Below are 18852 nucleotides of genomic sequence, written 5' to 3'. Positions count from 1 at the left end.
GACAGCTGGCAGAGTCCTTTCACCAGGTAATCGTTGCGGTTCAAAACAACAGTGGTGGAACCTTTGTCCGCAGGTAGGATTATAGAGTCAGGATCAGATTTTAGATGGTGGACTGCGGTTCTTTCTGCAAATGTAAGGTTAGTTTGCAAGTGAGGGATCTGGGGAATGATGGTGAGGCAAGGTTTGAGGTTAAGAAGTTTAATATTGGTCTTTGGTTGAATCTGATTGGTAGGGTTGGTGGCAAAAAAGTGTTTGCACGGTAGGGACCAGGAGAACGAGAGCAGGTCTTGAACAAATCCTGCATGATTGAATTTGGGAGTGGGGCAAAAGTGAGACCTTTGGAAAGGACTGATATTTCTGTGGGTCTAAGGCTTCTGGAGGAAGGGTTCATGACTGTGTTGTGGGTCTGTTTGGATTCTGGATTCTGTGCATGGTGGGGGGGAGTTTTGGAGGGTGGGGTAAATGTAGTAGGTCTGCAAGACATTGTTTGTCAGCTATGAGGGGACATGGGGGGAGGTTTAAGGTGGTTGTAGAGGTGGTGGACAGTGGTACTCCAAGGCGGGAGTAGGAAGTGAGCAGGATGGAGAGCTTTTTGAGGTGGTGTTGTGCATGTTGCTCAAGTTCCTGCAGGGTAATAGTTTCAGTGTGTGTTCCGTTCCAGAAATTTGGGATTGCATAGCAGGAGAATTTTGCAGATGGAGAGAAGGTACTGCAAGGAGGTATGGTCTTTGGTTGATATGGTTTTGCAAGACTATGTTGGTGAGGGCTAAGGATCGGCAGAATCTGAACAGGAGGAGATCATTGTGGAAGGAGGGGTGGCAGCCAGAGATGGCTAATACGATGGTAAGGCCCATGGGGGGGGGGATTCTAATGTGCGTGTGTGTGTGCGTGTGCATGTGCGTGTATTCCATCCTTGATTTTCCATTGTTTGATTCTGAATTTATACTTTGCAAACCACTGTGCAGAGTGCAGTAGGAGCTACAAATAGCATTCATACTGAGGGTACCATTTTAATGTGTTAATACATAGTAAGAGGAAAAAAGTTATATCTGTGCTGGGGCCTGGATTTCCCCAATTTTATTTAGATGAAATCTACTCTCGCCATGAGAGAAATACCGAGAGCCTAAATTGTTTCACTTATGCTCCAACAGCAGAGCAAGGTCAACACATTACTACTGTTTGTGCATAACAGAGGACTTCACAGATGTGTGAACTGTTAACTCATGGTCTTCTAGAGGCTCTTCCGATGATGGGTCTGTCCAGCATATGACAGTCTGGCATTTGATTTATATATTGAGCACTGCTCCCATCCATGATACAGTCTATTTGGCCTCTATTTCTGTGTCCACCTGGCAGGCATTTTTTTCGTGTCACTGCTTGTTGGGTTACAACACAGTATTAAGAATGGGTCAAGTGAGAGTTTTATATGTACCACTATTCATTCATAATATTGTTGAGAACACAATATGAAGGACACTATTCAGAGATGCGTAATGAGCTAAGACGGGTATTACCAAAGCAAAGGTGCTGTTAGAAACTGCATTAATATGGAACAGTATTAGAATTGAAACTCAGTATTTGTGCCTATTAGATCTAAATTTAATATAGGTAAATTAACAGGACTGTTGCTTTTGTGGAGGAGGAGAAGAAGAAGAAGAAGAAGCCTAGTTCTTACTCAGTTACATCAAATAGCTGATACCTATCTCCTATTTCTTGCTTAAAATCTATGTGCTCTGCTATTACCAGTTTAATACCTACATGACCTCATTTATATTTATAATATAACAACTATTATCTAATTGCCACAAGAATGCAGGCATTCAAATTTTCGGTCATTGAATGTAATATGTGTGAGTAGTTGCTACTTAGGTGTGTTAGTAATTCTGCTCTTTAGAGATAATGGGTACAAGTCCAATCGTCACAATTTCAACTTAAAATCATTTTTCTAATATACACAGACTGCTTCACCTGTGAATGAAGGACGCCAGTCATGTTCCAGCCCACGGCTGATTTGGCATTGTAAAAAAGGTGGAATGTTCATTTAATATTGTCTAAATCAACAGTATGTCTGGTGCCCTTGTTCCACAAATGAACCAATGTATGGGAATTACAAATAAAGTGTGAAGTAGAAATTGGGCAGTTGTGCTTGTGCCCGTTTGCCTCTGAGAATGGACTTCTTTCAAATTTACAGGGGTTCTCTATTTCTTGTTTTGTTGTTTGTTGAAAAGTGAACACAAAAGTACAAAACCCAACTCCTAAACCTAGACAAGATGGCATCATTTATAGAGAAGTCATTTTTCTAGTTTGTATTGTATTTGTTGAAACACAGTTGTCTGTTTTAAACGTGATTTAAATGGTTGAGTTTTTACGAGATGATACATTTAGGTAGTTTGAGGGCTGCTCCAATGCCTCTAATCTATCCATTGAATATACCCAGTGTACAAAATTATCATAACTTTTCTCTTTTTATACATACATATACTGAGTACTCATGAGGTTTTAATTATCACCTTGAGATAATCAAGCTGTAGCTATGAGGCTCTGTGACATTGTTAATCTTTTTCTACTATTCACCCTTCTGTGTGTGACTTTTTCTCAACAGTGGATGACATGGCAGAGGTTTGATTGCAGAAGTCTTCATTTTGGCTGTTCAGGAATATGTTCCGTCTTGAAAATCAGGTTGTCATTATGGAAATGCCTGCCACACAATGGTTTCTCACCAAAGGGAAACAGAGAAGTCAGTGGTTGCCGTGACAGGGGAGTATGGTGGAGCTATGAATTTGATAGCCCAATTAAGCAGCATATGTGATTGTGTCCTGTGTTCTGGAGCAGAAAACACCACCTCAGGCAGCATCCTGTCACACTTCATGCTGAGAAACTCTTGTGACCTCATCAGGAGATTTTGGTAGTATGCTGCTCTTATGGCTTGCCCGCTACATACCTAATCTGTTGGCACCACTCCATGGCAGTCCCAAAAAGCCTGATTATGGTTGAGTCTTTACTTTTTTGGATGTTGATGAATCTGTATGTTTTCATTTTTTGCTTTGCTGCTTTGTCACGGCATCATATACAGCCAGCACTCATTCAAGGTGATAATATGGTTAAAGAAGTAATCTGGATTGGTTTTATGCAGCTACAATATATCCTGTGTTGCCTTGGTTTTGATGGGCTTCCCAAGTGGTTGGGAGCAGTTGTGGGACCCAGCGGGCAGCATCAATATTCTTTTTCAAAATGTTATGCTAAATGTAGAAAACTGATCCGTGACTCATTTACACTTTTTTCACAATGTTGGTCTTTAAGCACCAGGTTCTCCACATCTCATGCTATTCCTAGTTCTTCAAAGACAGTTGGTCTGACATTTCATTCATCATCATTCAGACTAGTTTGTCCAGACTGGAAAACATCTTTGGTGCTAACCACTTTATCGTATGACAACTCATTATTGCTACACACTTTCATCAACTTAGCAGGATTGTTGCAGCATTGTTTCCCTTCAAATGCAGAAATAAAATTAGTATGCAGTACTCCACGTTATCAATGGTCTGGATTATTTTCTTTTGGCTCCTCCAGCTGTATGCTGTTGCACTGTTGAACAAGGATTCCTGTTTCTACCAGTACTGCAGACATGTACCTACAAACAAAAGTTATCTACATAGCTTCATTTTTATGAGGAGATAGTTAAAATTTTAGAACTATTCCTTGTAGATACATGTATATTTACATATTAGTGAAAGGTGGTGGTGTGGAGATTTGGATCCTTTGTGTTGAACGTTGCACAACCTGCTATGCATTTCCCACACAGCTAGCCACTTTGTTATGTAGAGTTTATGATCACTTGCACTGGCGATGGTGCTAAGGCCAGTGGAACGTTTTCCCAGCACATTTCTGACATGTAAATTATCGGTGTCTGCCCGATCCAATCATAAGTTATTCGTGATATTTCAGCAAAAGGACTTGTTACCATCTTCAGGTCATTCCCGATTGCTGCTTCTCTGAAGGGCCTGGTGTCCTATACCCTCCCAATTCACCCTGACTGCAGCCACTGCAGTGAAGGGTGGCGGTGCTGGACAGTGAACTATAGCCCCCAGTCTCCATGTTATTTCCACTGGGTACGAACCTGACTGTAAGGGAACACTTTGCTTTTTCTTGGATCAGTGCAAGATTCCACAGCTGACTTTGTCTTTGTTAAGTAGACCATATTTGATACGAATTTCAGTGGCTTCTGTAATTGTGCCATCCAGGAGGAGGAAGATTGCCTTGATATATTGGATTTATTGTAATATTCACTATGGCTTGTTTTTATTTTGTGTTCAAACATGATGTTTCCATAGTCTGATGTAATTCAGTGTGGAGTCTATGTTCATGACACCTCTCTTCTATCTTGCATACAGTTTCCCTAACTTATGCCTTGCTGCATTGGCATAGGATTTTGTAGATGCCTGGTTTTCAAAAGTCTAGATCATCCTTTACTAAACTTAGTAGTGTCAAGGTCATAGGGGGTTGGCAAAATAAACATTTGATATTGTGTCACAGCAACATTCTGCTGACTTTTCTGGAGGTATTGTTGAAAAACTGGATGCATGCTTGTGATTTGCACTCCTCATTTTCTTCTTGCTGTTGCCTATGTAGAATGTGTCTAAACACACACCTTCTCTGCATGTTGGTGTACCTATTCCTTCAGAATGTTGTCTTTAGGTGGTTCATCTCAGTTGGAAGGCTGTCCTGATTGCAGATGCACTGTGCGCTGTGAGCAAATGTGCATACAACACCTTCACACTGGAAGTGTGGTGACTACTGGAGATGTGTAGATATAGATCTGTGTCCATAGATTTTCTGTACACACTGTGTCACAGTTTGCCATTTGGTTTGTGTTTCATTAGGACCTCAAGAAATGGGAGGACACTGTATAGTGAAGCAAGTTGAGTTGCTGAAGAAATTCATCTAAGCTTTCACATCCATATGGCACTGTGATGGGAGCAGAGTGATGGATGAGGTAACAGCCAGTGTAAATAGGATGCTGACCCAAACTGAGTCTCTGTCACAGAACCCTCTGAAGATGGTAATAAGTCAGTTTGCTGTAATATCGTGGAGACCTTACAACATGACCCAGGCAGACACCTGAGGTAGTTGGAAGTAGAAAACTCATCATAAGCATGTGCAAAACAGTCCAGGGAGTGATCTGAATTTAAAACATAAAGACAAGCAGGATAAATTGCTCTGTCAGTGGTGTGTACTGAAGGCTTTATAGAACAGTGAGGAATTGGAGGGCCAAGTGCAGGGCCACAGTATTTGTTGGTACTGTCATGTCAGTGGGCTGGCACATGGGTCATGCTTGCTTTGGCAGCGCCCTCCTTGGAAACAAGCTGCAGTTGTGCTGCAAAGTGTATCTCTGACTTTTGCTCCAAATCAGTATTCATGTTGGGTACTGAATCAGCCTACCATTGTTGAGAGAATGTCATCTGAAAAAAAGTGACAGGTTATGGTCAGTAATATCAGAGACTGCACTGTGAAGTCCCTCCTTCCAGTAGCTGAGATGGGATTAACTCTTTATTGGCCTGTTGCAGGGATGCCGGACGCATTTGTTAGTGATACTACATTAAACTGTGACTGTGATGATCGTGCAGTACTCCCATACAGTTCTCAAACCGTTATTTAATTATGTTTCTTGTGATGCTTTCATAAGGGAGATCCATCTAGAGACTTCAGACAAGAAACTGCTTCAAATATACACCAAGACTCAGTGTTCTCTTCTTCAGCGTTGTTCATTAGGGTTCAAGGAATCTTCTGTCTGGTGTAGTCCTTGGAGCTGCAATTGGTGATGAAGTCTCTTTGCGCTTGCATTGATGTCACAACAGTGGCTTCTGTGCCCCAACGCTGCCCATAGCCCTACAAATACCTCATACAGAGGATGCTTAAAACTAAAGAGAGACAAATACCTTCAATACATAAGTGAAACAGGAGTTCACAGAATAACATCATATAACATGAATCAAAACCAGAAAGAATGCTATAAATCTACATGCTTACTGATTCATATATGTCATCAAGGGAGCACATTTGCATGTATTTCAGGTTTTTAAGTCTCAAAATTCCTGCACACTTTCACCATCTCTGTGCTGCACGTTGTCCTCTGATTCATAGGTTTTTAGTAATTACAGAGAAATACCTATGATTATTTAGTTGCAGAACAATAAGCCACTTAAGCACCTTCATATTGTATTTTTATGGTAAATCCATAATTACACAGTCCAGCGACCACCTGTCAAAATCCTGCAAAACATACTGGAAGAATGTCAGTGAGGTTCTGGAAGGTACTGCCAGGGATGTGAAGCCACACTGACTCCAGTGCCATGGCCAGTTGGGTGTGCTGGGTTTCTTGATTGAGGACCCAAGGTGCAAGGAGCCCTATTGAGGTGTCCCACAATTGGGTTTAAATCCAGGGAGCTGGGTGGCCAGGGGAGTGCAGTAAACTCACCGTGGTGCTCTTCAAACCACACACGTACACTGTGAGCTGTGTGATTTGTTGCATTATCCTGTTGGTGCTGAAGAAACACAAACGGCATGTAGGGGTGGACATGGTCCCCAAGTATAGATCCACTCACATGTTGATTCATTGTATATTTCAGAATGACTAGATCAGTCAGGGAATGCCACAAAAACATTTCCCAGACCATAACGCTCCCTCCTCCAGGCTGGAACCTTCTGACGATTGTTGCAGATGTTTGCTTTCAAATGTTTTACACTGTACACGCCAATGGCCATCTTTCTGATGGAGCATAAAACATAATTCATATGAAAAGGCCACCTGTCTCCACTCAGTGGAGATCCAGCTATGGTATTGATGTGGAAATTCCAGCCTTATTCACTGGTGAACAGCAGTCAGCATGGGTACATGAACCAGGTGCTTGCTGCAGAGGCCCATAAGCAGCAACATTCACTGAACGGTCTTTGAGGAGACACTCTTAATAGCCTCTTGCTTTATCTGGGCACTCAGTTGTTCAACAGTTGCATGTATGTTTGCCTGTACACATCTCTGCGCCCATTGTTCACCCCTGTCATCTATGGCACAGGGTGCACAACAGTTACCTCAGCACAGGTTTTGGATAGACTATTTTGCCATTGCACAGTAGACTTTAAGCATCGTGTCACACAGACAGTTTACAAGCCTTGTCATTTTGGAAATGCTTCCACTCTTGGCCTGAAAATCAATGACCAAGCCCATTTGGATGTCGGATAAATCACTCTGTTTCCACATTACGACTACTACTGCACTGTTTCGCATGTTCCCTGGGCACGTTTCATATACAGTCCACTGCTGGTGCTGCCACCTTCTGTCTATGAGAGGCTGTAACATGTTGACATTGAATGTAGGCATTGCTCATATTAATGTTACTGGACAATGTAATAGTTACCTTGACAGTATGATAGCCATTGCTGTGATAGGTGCAGTGCTCCTGAAAATTTTATACAATGGTCCTCCTAAATTGTAAGTTAGGATCTTAAGATGTTCAAAAGTGCCAATATTGGCTACGTTTCTAATTTTTAAATTCATTGTTTTACTACCTGAAATTGATTTAATAATTTATTTGCTCCTTTCATTATAAACAGTGTGATGCAAATAATTCCTGTACTTGAAGGCAATAAGAATGAATAGTAAATGATAATTGTGGTCTGCGATTATGTATAGTTAAAACCTCATTTGCACTTAAAAGGTCATTTATTATAGACCACAATATTATGTAGTATTTCCCAACTGACAGTATTAATTTGGGATAGTGTTTACATCCTTTTTCTGGTACCGAACGCCACGGAATTTGAATCCCCGCCAGACGTCATCGACATCGAAGACCCCTAGAGGTCTCTGCACCATTGCACCGTAATGTGTGGCGGCGCACGCGTCCTGGCCCGTATTTAGTGTAAGGGCGCCACAGTGGAACACGTGGTTCCAGCAGCCAATAGCGATGCCCCAGATAGAGTATTTAAGCATCTGCCTCTCGCTCAGCCAGCGAGTCTAATCGTTGTGTGAGTCTCGACACATCGCCTCGACAACAGACAGCGTGTTTATCGTTCTTTGTTTTCATTACTAGTGGACGCCTTGGATTCGTTTGGTTGTCACTGTCACTCCGTTGCTTCTTGCGTATTGTCATCGTAAGGTCTCTCTCCATAGTCCGTTGTTGTTTCGTGTCCGTCCTTTCCGTTCGTTTGTTTGTTCATGGGCCGCTCTCCGTTTGGTCCCACCACGCTTTGCGTTCACAACAGGTTACAACACTTTTCTTCAAAGCACTTGGCAAATTTGGCATTAGCTCACCTGTGACATTGACAGGAGATGTGGTGATTACCGTATTTAACGAAATTTAAGCCAACCTTGAAAGCAAGACACACCCCAGAGACAAAGACTCGAGGGGGAGGTGGGAATTCTCTCTTTCCAAGCCAAACGTAAAATAAATATAAATAAAAAGTATTGCTCATCATATTGTGGATAAGGTATGAAGTGACCCTGCCTCTCTGGGATTTGTGGGGAGTAGGACTAATCTACAGTAATTCGTATGGAATTAAATTTAGCCTGTTGGACACTTAAAATTACTCTTACATCACAAACAAAGATTGACAGCAGTGAGAATTCATGATATCTATCTAAATATTCTGAGGAGAACTTGGGCAGATGGGGCTACTAAGACTTTTACAGACTATACCGCAGCTTGTGTTTGAGCCTTACGTCAATCTTTACATATCATATGAATGTCATCTGAAGTATTTTTTCTTACATTGAAATATGGTATTTTCATCCAAGAAAATTACATTTTGGCTTTACAGAATATCACCCTTGATTTAAAGGATGTAAATTTTGTGAAGAGCAATCTGTGTATTAAAGTCACTGATTTTTATTGTCTCTAGTAAAGGTGATTTGTATCATCCACGATAAAGATTAGACAGGGTACCTTATTAGATTATTTTCTTAACATTCTAAACAATATAATTTGTCCACACAGGATCATTTCCAGCACAAGTGATCCATACAAAGTGCGAACTGTAAGTATTGTCAACAGTGTGGGAAATAGTTGTCATGCAGCATCTCCTATGTCTGTCAGTGTCTTTTGACAGGCAACTTAGGGCACGGCCATGTAGAATACAGGTGGCCATGATTAGGAGCTACATGCAGGCGGGCTGTGAATGGTGACACCACAGGCAGGTCTTGCTGCACTGCATACCTGAACACAGTTGGGATTTTTCATGACCATATGGTCAGTGAAATACTGGTATAAAGCCTCCTAAGGACACCAATCTCTTTCACCATGTAGGGGGCACAGGAAAAAGAACCTCACAGAGACTTAATGTAGACCAAAGAGACCTGTGCTACAGCAAAACCCCCAGTAATGTGGCAAACAAAAATACAAATGTACAACACATAATAGAAAAAAAAAGATGTAAATAATTACAACATTAACACGCACAGAAGAAACACACATCATGTCCTCTCATTAATGATAGCTTAGGCTCACCAACTGACTGAATACCATTGCATATCCACAAAGAAAATGAAGAAGATGAAAGTACAAACCAGAAATTTTATTGAACTACCATAATGTATACATACTGTTTTTAGTCATTGCTCAGATGATTCTAAGTCATCATCCCTTGATTCCTTGTTTCCAATCTCTCTGTAGATAGTGTCATCCTCTGTGCCATCAAGCGCATTTAAAACACAGCATTTTTTTTTAAATGCGTGATGGACAGTTTTATTCAGTTTACATTTCCAATATTGGTAAGTCCACTCACTTGAGACAAGGTTACATGCTGAACACATCCTGTAGGCATTAATAGCCTATCTTATTTTGTTAACCATTGCATATACATATTTTTAAGTTTGTCTTTAAATGGTTTGTTGAAACAAACATATAATGGATTAGAATTGATGTCATCCCTCCTCGAATTACATCCAATCCCATGCCGCCTTCTACTACTTTTCTCTTTACAGCCAGTGTATAATGACTTGATATAAATCCAGTAAGAGCAAATTTGGCAAACCTAGCAAGATACCAGGACAGTGTTGCCATACCAGTTTAAATGCCATGTCCTGTGTGAACCATTCACTTTAATTAGCAAGTAAAATAATGCTTTTTGGAAGTATCTCTGATGTAGGTAACTTCTTGCCATCAAAAGCAATGAATGGTGGCAGTTCACGGCCTATAGCTGTACAAGCAAATATGATAGAGATGCGCTGCTTTTCACCTCTTGCAGACAGTACCTCACATCTTTGTTTCCTTTTGATTTGATCATATAGTTTGTTGGCATACCAAAATACAATGGTGTTTGGTCCACTTTACCCATTTGACCAAGAAGATAACTATGTTTGGTATGCTGTCAATTATGAAATGCTGAAATTCAGTGAGTTTTTCCTCATAGTTTTATGGCAGCTTGTGTGCATTTGAAGTGTGTCTATGAAGAGAAAATTTCCAACGTAACTTCATGTGCTGTAACTTGGATAATATCTACACTCACGGGTGAGCACTTCTGTCACTGCTCCCTGACAAAATTATTCAGCATAACTTGTAACGTATAACAGTGGCCAAGTTTTGCTCCAAAAAATTTTTTGCTGTTGCTGGAACAAGTTAAAAGTTGTTCCTTTTGTTGTCTCCACTAGCTCATGTTACTCTCGTTTAGCCCTTATTGCTGACCTGCAGCACAATTTTATGTTTCTTCAGTGAGAGAAATCATTTCTCTTTTCATCTTCACAGTGCAGTGGACATGCTTCATCTTGGTAGACTAAAATCTGGCCCTTCACAAAAGTACTAAAATAGACAGAAACAAAGGGTTAAATCCTAATGTACTGTCTGCAAACATTGTAGCAGGCACTGCTCTCTTTGACCAAGGAGTCAGTGGAAGAAACACAAATGAAGTTAGGGGAAGGGGTAGGGTGCACTGGGAAAGTTTCACACATTATGTGCAGCATAGGTAACATATGATTTGTATTGATCATGTCCTGTAGTAGAAATTTCTCATGGTTGTAAAAAAAAAGTTTCATAAAAGCTAATTAATAAAGATGCTCATGTTCAGAGGTAGGACTTATTTGTACTCATGACTATGTACAAAAATCTCGGAATAACTATAAAGTCAGTAATAAACTTAAATAAGTTTTTATTTCCTTCAGTAATTATATTTTGAAGCTATAGAATCTCATATTGAGTAATACTCTCTTGTCCTCTCCCTCTTTCCTCCTATTCCCATCCTTTCCCACACCATATTTCCCCCTACCCAACTTTTCCCCATATTACCTTCAGCACCCTTCCCCCCTTGATCCCACTCTCCCTGGGTCCTTCCCCCCTCAGCCTGTCACCCTCTCAGCCCCTTCCCGCCTCTTGCACCTTCTCATGGCTTGCATCTTCCCATCCATTGCCCAATCCCACCCCTTGCCCCATTTCCCGCTCTCACCCCTTCCCACCCTTTTCCCCCTTTCCCACCCTCGCTCCTTTCCGGCTCTCACCCCCATTCCCGCCCTCGCCACCTTTCCCACCCTCACCACCTTTCCCACCCTCATCCCCATTCCCGCCTTCACCACCTTTCCCACCCTCGCCCTCTTTCCCACCATCACCAGTTGTCAACCGTTTGCCCTCTAGCCACTTTCCCCACATTGTCACCCTTCCACCCCCTCGCCAGCCCTCTGCGCCCTCGCCAGCCCTCTGCGCCCTCGCCAGCCCTCTGCGCCCTCGCCAGCCCTCTGCGCCCTCACCAAACCTCTGCTCTCACAACCATCTGCCCCTCCCAACATTCTGCCTCCGTCCCCCTCTCTGCCCCACCCCCCTCTGCCCTGTCCCCCATATGCCTCGCCCCCGTCTGCCCTGTCCCCCATATGCCTTGTCCCCCTCTGCCCTGTCCCCCATATGCCTCGCCCCCGTCTGCCCTGTCCCCCATATGCCTTGTCCCCCTCTACCCTGTCCCCACTCTGCCCCTTGTACCTCTCCCACCATACCCGCTTGTCCCACCTCTGCCCCTTGTCCCTCCCCCCCCACCCCCCCAGTGGCCCCTTGTCACATACCTGCCCCTCGCCACCCCAGCCGCCTCGCCATTTTCCTTGTCGCCTCACTGCCCTCCAGCTTCTTACTACCCCCTGTCCCGTTGCCCCCTTGCAGCCCCCTGCCCTCACTGTCCCTCACTGCCCTCTGCTGTTTGACACACCCTGCCCCCTTGTGGACCCCCTACCCCCTCGGCTTCCTTATGCTCCCTGCCTCCCACATCCCTTTCCCCCGTCTCACCCACTCATCCCCTTCCCCCTTGAGTGTTTCACCCCTCATCTTGTCCCCCCAGCCCCTTCCTCCATGTCTCCTATCCCCCAGTCTCCTTTACCTCTTGTTCTCCTTTCCCCTGTGGCACCCTGGCTCCACTTTCTCCCTGGCCCCTTATTCCCCCTGGTCCCATTTTCCCTCTTCCCCCCCTGGCTGCAATTTACCACCTGGCCACAATTTCCCCCTTGGCCCCCTTTCCCCCCTCTCTCATTTAGCCTGTGGCCTGCGGCCCCACTTTCTCCTGGGGTCAACTTTTCCTCCTGGAGACCTTTCTCCAGCCCCCCCTCCCCCTGATCTATTCCCTCTGGCTTCCCAGACCCACTTTTACATGTGCCCCCCCTTTCCACCTGCCCCCCCTTTCCGCCTGCCCCCCCTTTCCGCCTGCCCCCCCTTTCCGCCTGCCCCCCCTTTCCGCCTGCCCCCCCTTTCCGCCTGCCCCCCCCTTTCCGCCTGCCCCCCCCTTTCCGCCTGCCCCTCCCTTTCCGCCTGCCCCTCCCTTTGCGCCTGCCCCCCCTTTCCAGCTGCCCCCCCTTTCCAGCTGCCCCCCCTTTCCACCTGGCCCCCCTTTCCACCTGGCCTCCCTTTCCACCTGCCCTCCCTGCACCCCCTTTCCTGACCCACCTCCCCCCCTGACCATCCTTTCACCCTGGAAGTTCTTTCCTCCTACCGCCTTTGCTCCCTTGGCCCTATCCACCTGTCCCCTTAATCTGCTGCTCTCCCTTGTGGTCACCTCTCCATCCCTTTGTTCCCTTTCCCACCCTCTGTTCCCTTTCCCACCCTCTGTTCCCTTTCGCCCCTCTTTCCACCCCTTGGTTCACTTTCCCCCTTGGTTCCCTTCTCCCCGTGTCTACCCTTCCCCCCTTAACTCCATTCCCCCCTTAACTCCATTCCCCCCTTAACTCCATTCCCCCCTTAACTCCATTCCCCCCTTAACTCAATTCCCCCCTTAACTCCATTCCCCCCTTAGCTACCTTCCCCCCTTAGCTACCTTCCCCCCTTAGCTACCTTCCCCCCTTAGCTACCTTCCCCCCTTAGCTACCTTCCCCCCTTAGCTACCTTCCCCCCTTAACTCCCTTCCCCCCTTAACTCCCTTCCCCCCATTAACTCTCTTTCCTGCCCCTTAACTCCCTTTCCTGCCCCTTAACACCCTTTCCTGGCCCTTAACTCCCTTTCCTGGCCCTTAACTCCCTTTCCTGGCCCTTAACTCCCTTTCCTGGCCCTTAACTCCCTTTCCTGGCCCTTAACTCCCTTTCCTGCCCCTTAACTCCCTTTCCTGGCCCTTAACTCCCTTTCCTGGCCCTTAACTCCCTTTCCTGGCCCTTAACTCCCTTTCCTGCCCCTTAACTCCCTTTCCTGCCCCTTAACTCCCTTTTCCCCTTAACTCCCTTTTCCCCTTGGCTCCCCTTTCCACCCCTATGGCTCCCCTTTCCCCCCCCTATAGCTATCTTTTCCCCCTATGGCTCTCTTTCTACCTCTTGGCTCTCTTTCTACCTCTTGGCTCTCTTTCTCCCCATGGCCTCCTCCCACATTGGCATGATTTTTTCCTCCTTGGTGCACCTTCCCCCTCGTGATACCTTTCCCCTCCTTTGGGTACCCTTTCCCCCCCTTGGGTCATCATCTTTTCTTTTGTGAACCTTTCTTCCCTTGATGCCCCTTTTTTTTCTTGGCCCCCCCCCCCCCCCCCCGCCCTTGGCGCCATTATTACCCCTTGGCACCACTTCCTTCCCTTGGTGCTATTTTCCATCCTTGGGTTCCCCCTCTTGTTTCACTCCCCTTTGGTTCCCTTGCCCCTCTTGGTTCCCCTGCCCCCCCCCCCCCCCCCCACTCTTGTCACCTTACCTCTCTCATCTCCTTGGTCTTGTAAACCAAAAACTAACTAAATTAATATTGTAGGTCATTCATGTGTTTGTGCTTTTATGGCATAAATAGGAAGTTGTTCTAAGATGCACAAATGAATCCATTAACATTATATTTGCCTTAAGCATCAATGTGTCCTGGCATATTTTTCTTTCTTTACATTTTCTGTCTAGCATAACGGAACCTCTGAGAGTTCGTGATATTATGTAAATATTTCATTTTCAGATTTCTTTCACTTAGAACTAGTTTTGTATTTGGTTTCCTCAATTAAGTTCCATCTAGTTAGAATATTTTATCATTTTGTGAAGATTTTGTATTTTAATTGGTAAAAATATGCGTAATGCATTTAACCATTTGGCTTTTCCAATTTCAAAATTTTATTTTGAATGCCAGATTTCTTCGAATGTATTGAATCCTTAAGGTTCTTTATTTTGTTACAGTTATTCACCATTCTTCAACAGTTGCTTTAAAGAGGTTCCAGCAGAAACACGAGTACAAAGCATAAAGATTCTCCTATATGCAGAATGCCTTATACGTTTTGTCTCTTTGACATACAAGGATCTAAGAGCAAAGAATGTAAGTGTGTGCCCTCAGTCAGAAAGTATCAGTACCCGGATACTTAATAACTTCACAGTTGCCTCTGACAGTGGAAGGTTAGTTAATCACTCTGCAATATCTTTTCTGTATTGATTCTTTTCTGAACTTTGTTTTTTTAAAACTTGATTCACTGTATTTTGCTGTTTGTGGTCTTTATAGAGATTCTTTATCACTGTCTTTTAGTCTCTCAGTTTCTCTAAGCTCGTGACTATTTTTCAGTCCATGTCTTTGCCATATTTCCATGTAAAAAAGGTGAGAGAGAAAAAGTTTTGTTCTGTGGGCTACTTTAATTAACATATGAAGCACACAAGACTCTAGTTTTGCGGATGACATTACTTCTGAGTCTTTATCTTTGCATGTAGCCCAGGCTTTCTTTTCTGCTTATTTATGTAAGATACTTAACACCAACGGTATAGTGTAGGTCTGTTATGGTCATGTTATGTGACTTTTAGCTATATTACACAACAAGAATTGTCAGTCTTGTAACTCTTTTACTTTGTTTGAAATTTTTAATATTGTTTATTTTTCTTTCTCAGTTGCACATCATTTTACGGTATGGCAAGTGTGATAAAAATTAGTCATACTGTAAATGATGTGGAACTGAGACAGAAAAAAAAGTATTTTTTTCAAATGTAGCAAACACTGTTGCTGAATTATCTCGTGATGAATGTGTCAGCAATAGTCTTTTGCATGGGTTTGTTACTGAAGCTTACATGTTTCAGCTGACTCAGAATCATCAAGACATAAATGTTTTACGCCATTGTTTAAATCAGATGATGGCAACTGTTTCTTCTTTCTGTGGCTAAATATGGGTATTCTTTATTTTCATTGCCTGTATCTGTTCAAAACTTGACTGTAGTGTTTGCCACTACAAACCAATAACAGTAAAACTTGAAAACTATCAAATGTCTTAGTAGATGTGTGACAAACTTGAGATACAAATAGAATAACTACTGGAAGAGACTTCATTAGTTAGATTTGATTTCTTAGAGGTAATAACCATGAAAAGTTGCCAGTGTGTTTATAAATTTGACTTCTAAAAATGGGCTGTTGTTTTTTTGGGGCAGAGAAGTTGCTATCTGTGAAAAGTCATGATTGTGTAAAGAACATGAATTGCTCATTTTGTACAATCACTTGTATTTCCCTATCTTTGAAATGGATGCCAGCAGTTACCTCTAAGATTTAACACTTTGAGGGACCATGCCAGTTGCAACTCTTTAGGACTAATTGATCATGAACTAATGCTGGAGTAAATACTCTCTTGCCAACCTTAATACTGGAAAACATGTAGCACTGAAGATATGCTTAAGCCTTCATTATTGGATACTGTAACCAATAGTCAGGCTTCACTTAGTGCTAATTTGAGAGTATTTTTGGATCCACATACCAAGAAAATTCACATTTTATGTAACACATCTTCAAGCAGCACTGAAGTACAACAGCCAGTGTGGATGAAACCAGGAATAATTTTCATCAAGGTTATGTTATTCATAATATGAAAAGTATTAAATGTTACCAGTGCTGCCATACAGGTATGTTAAACCTACATGAAAGGAATATGCAGTGACAACTGAAAATTAGTGCCAGACTGGGACTTGAATTTGAATTTCCTGCCTGTTGCAAGTAGCTGCCTTGGCCATTAGGCTATCTCAGCATTCCTCCAGGATTGGCTCAAACATTCATTGTCACTGAAGTTTCCTCTTATAGCTTCCAGACACTTGTGCTTAGAATACCTTTTTTTACTCATTTCAGGACAAGGCCACTGCATGTGAGAGATAAGGCAATTTGTCATGTCATAGTACTTGGATTATTGGCCAATAAATTCAAGTTGAATGTTGAACCTTTGCTTGCATCTATCAAGATTGGAGCAACTAGGTATGATTTCTAGACTTCCTTTTCTCTATCTGTAGATTGTGATACTTAAGGTATTATCAAATGCTGATAATCATCTGACAGAAAGAAAAATGTGGATGAAAAGGTAAGTGGGTAAAAAGAGCAGTCTGATTTTCTGTAACTGGAGCAAATATTTGGAAAAGAAAGAAAAAAAAATTTACAGGTGGCTTATCTACAACCAACCTGGTTTGCAGGAATGGAAGGTGGTGGTGGTGAATCCACATACAGTAAAAATTGTTTGACATGAACACAGTTAACACAAAAGATTGTGCAGTAGGCAGGAAGGAATCCACGTCAAACAGTGGTGCAATTGCAATCACATTAAACGGAACTGCAAGTCATGCAGTCTCACATTCCACAATGGAATCACAACTGCTTGGGGATGTTCTCTCTGCCCTACGACCCATTGTGTTCTGTTGACACCCGCCCGATAGCAGCACAGTTTGCGATGATGCTAAGGGCATAGTGACCTGACCAATGACGAGTGGGGTCATGTACTCTTCTCGGATTAGAGCAGATTCCGTCTGAGTAATGATTCTGGACATACCCACACATGACAAGAGGTTGGAACATGTGGTGCACTCAGGAACATTGTTGAACATGATCATTTTGACACTTTAGGTGTTATGCTGTAGGATGGCATAATGTTGCATAGGCATACTGGCTTCCTAATCTTTGAATGTGGTACACTTGCCAGTCTATGTTATTGTTACATCCTTCCCAATGGGCATCTTTTCAAGGGTGGATTTGGCCCAAATTTATTGTTATGGAAGACAGAGCATGACTGCATTGAACAGTGCAGTTGGAGGAGCTTTCAGAAAGAGAGAATATTCAGTGAATGGAATGGGAATACCTATTCCCCTGACATAAATACCATTGAGCATGTATGGCTTGTATAGCGAGGCTTATTGTAGTATGTCCACATGCACCAAAGACTATCCAGCAGTTGACAACTGTGCTGATTCAGGAATGGAACGCCCAACCATAAGAACTCCTTACCAATCTCGTGGCCAGCATGGGAGCACATTGCAGAGCATGTATTGCTGTCCATAGTGAACACAAATGTTATTAGGAACCATGTCCTACCTTTTGTAATGCCCACGGCACCATTATAAATCGCAGTGACTTCAGTGCAATTATTGTCATGGAATAAAAGTGTCATTGTGATTTTTTTTAGTTACCTTCTGTACAATACTGTAGCATGTCTTTCTGTTATGGTTGAAGTTTCATTGAGCTATGTTTCTTGGCATAACACTTTTTCTGCAAAAGGTACTTTCATTCTTCAGTTTTTTACACCAGGGTGTTTTCAGAAAACACTCCCTCTGAAATGTATGTTCAGTGTTAACAAATTCATCTTTCTGAAAACAGTTCTCTTGCTAGCACCAGTTTGAATTTTATACCATATTTATTTCATTAGTTATTTTATACCCACGTAGAAAACTGCATCTACTGCTTTTAATTTCCTTTATTTACTTTAATTGATGCTTGTAGTACAGCATCCTCTCAAGATCTGCTAACCTAATCTTCCAAATCCTGTGTCATTTCAAATATAGCTGCAATGTCATTGATAAGTTCTTACTTCTTCTTCCTGAACTTAAATATGCTTTCAAAATTTTGCCTTTGTTTTCTGTGTTGCTTTCTCTACATATAGATCAGATTACATGAGGCATAGGCTACAATCCTGTCACACAATCTTTTCAACTACTGTCTTACCTTCGTCTTCCTTAACTCCTAAAACTGCTGTCTGGGTCCCTTACAAGCAGTAGATATCTGTATGCTCTCTGTATTTCATCCATGATACCTTCGGGATATCAGTGAATGTTTTCCACTCATTATTGTCAAAAACTTTATCTAAAATCTCTAAATTCAGTGTATGTAGGTTAGCCTTTCTTCCACCTATCAATGGCATGTGTTCAGAAGATGATGTGTCCACCCCGATAGCTGAGTGGTCAGCGTGACTGATTGCCGTCCTTCGGGCCCGGGTTCGATTCCCGGCTGGGTCGGGGATTTTCTCCACTCAGGGACTGGGTGTTGTGTTGTCTTCATCATTTCATCCCCACCCGGAGCGCAGGTCACCCAATGTGGTGTCGAATGTAATAAGACCTGCACCAAGGCAGCTGGACCTGCCCGTAAGGGGCCTCCCGGCCAATTATGTAAACGCTCATTTCCATTTCAGAAGATGATGTGAAATATATATATATATATATATTTTTTTTTTTTTTTT

General features: G+C 42.9%; 1 protein-coding gene across 1 annotated transcript in view; it reads left to right on the top strand.

Moving 5' to 3' along the window:
• The window catches only part of LOC124544647, a 69551-nt gene that overhangs the window by 31099 nt on the left and 19600 nt on the right, over nucleotides 1–18852 (top strand). The window contains exons 5-6 of the mRNA XM_047123264.1: nucleotides 14579–14791; nucleotides 16488–16610. Coding sequence (XP_046979220.1) covers nucleotides 14579–14791; nucleotides 16488–16610 — 336 coding nt within the window. The remainder of the gene's footprint in view (nucleotides 1–14578; nucleotides 14792–16487; nucleotides 16611–18852) is intronic.

This window comes from Schistocerca americana, chromosome 1 (genome assembly GCF_021461395.2).
Source record: "Schistocerca americana isolate TAMUIC-IGC-003095 chromosome 1, iqSchAmer2.1, whole genome shotgun sequence".
NCBI lineage: Eukaryota > Metazoa > Arthropoda > Insecta > Orthoptera > Acrididae > Schistocerca > Schistocerca americana.
Note: the sequence above shows the minus strand (reverse complement) of the source record. Positions and strands in the feature narration are given on the sequence as shown.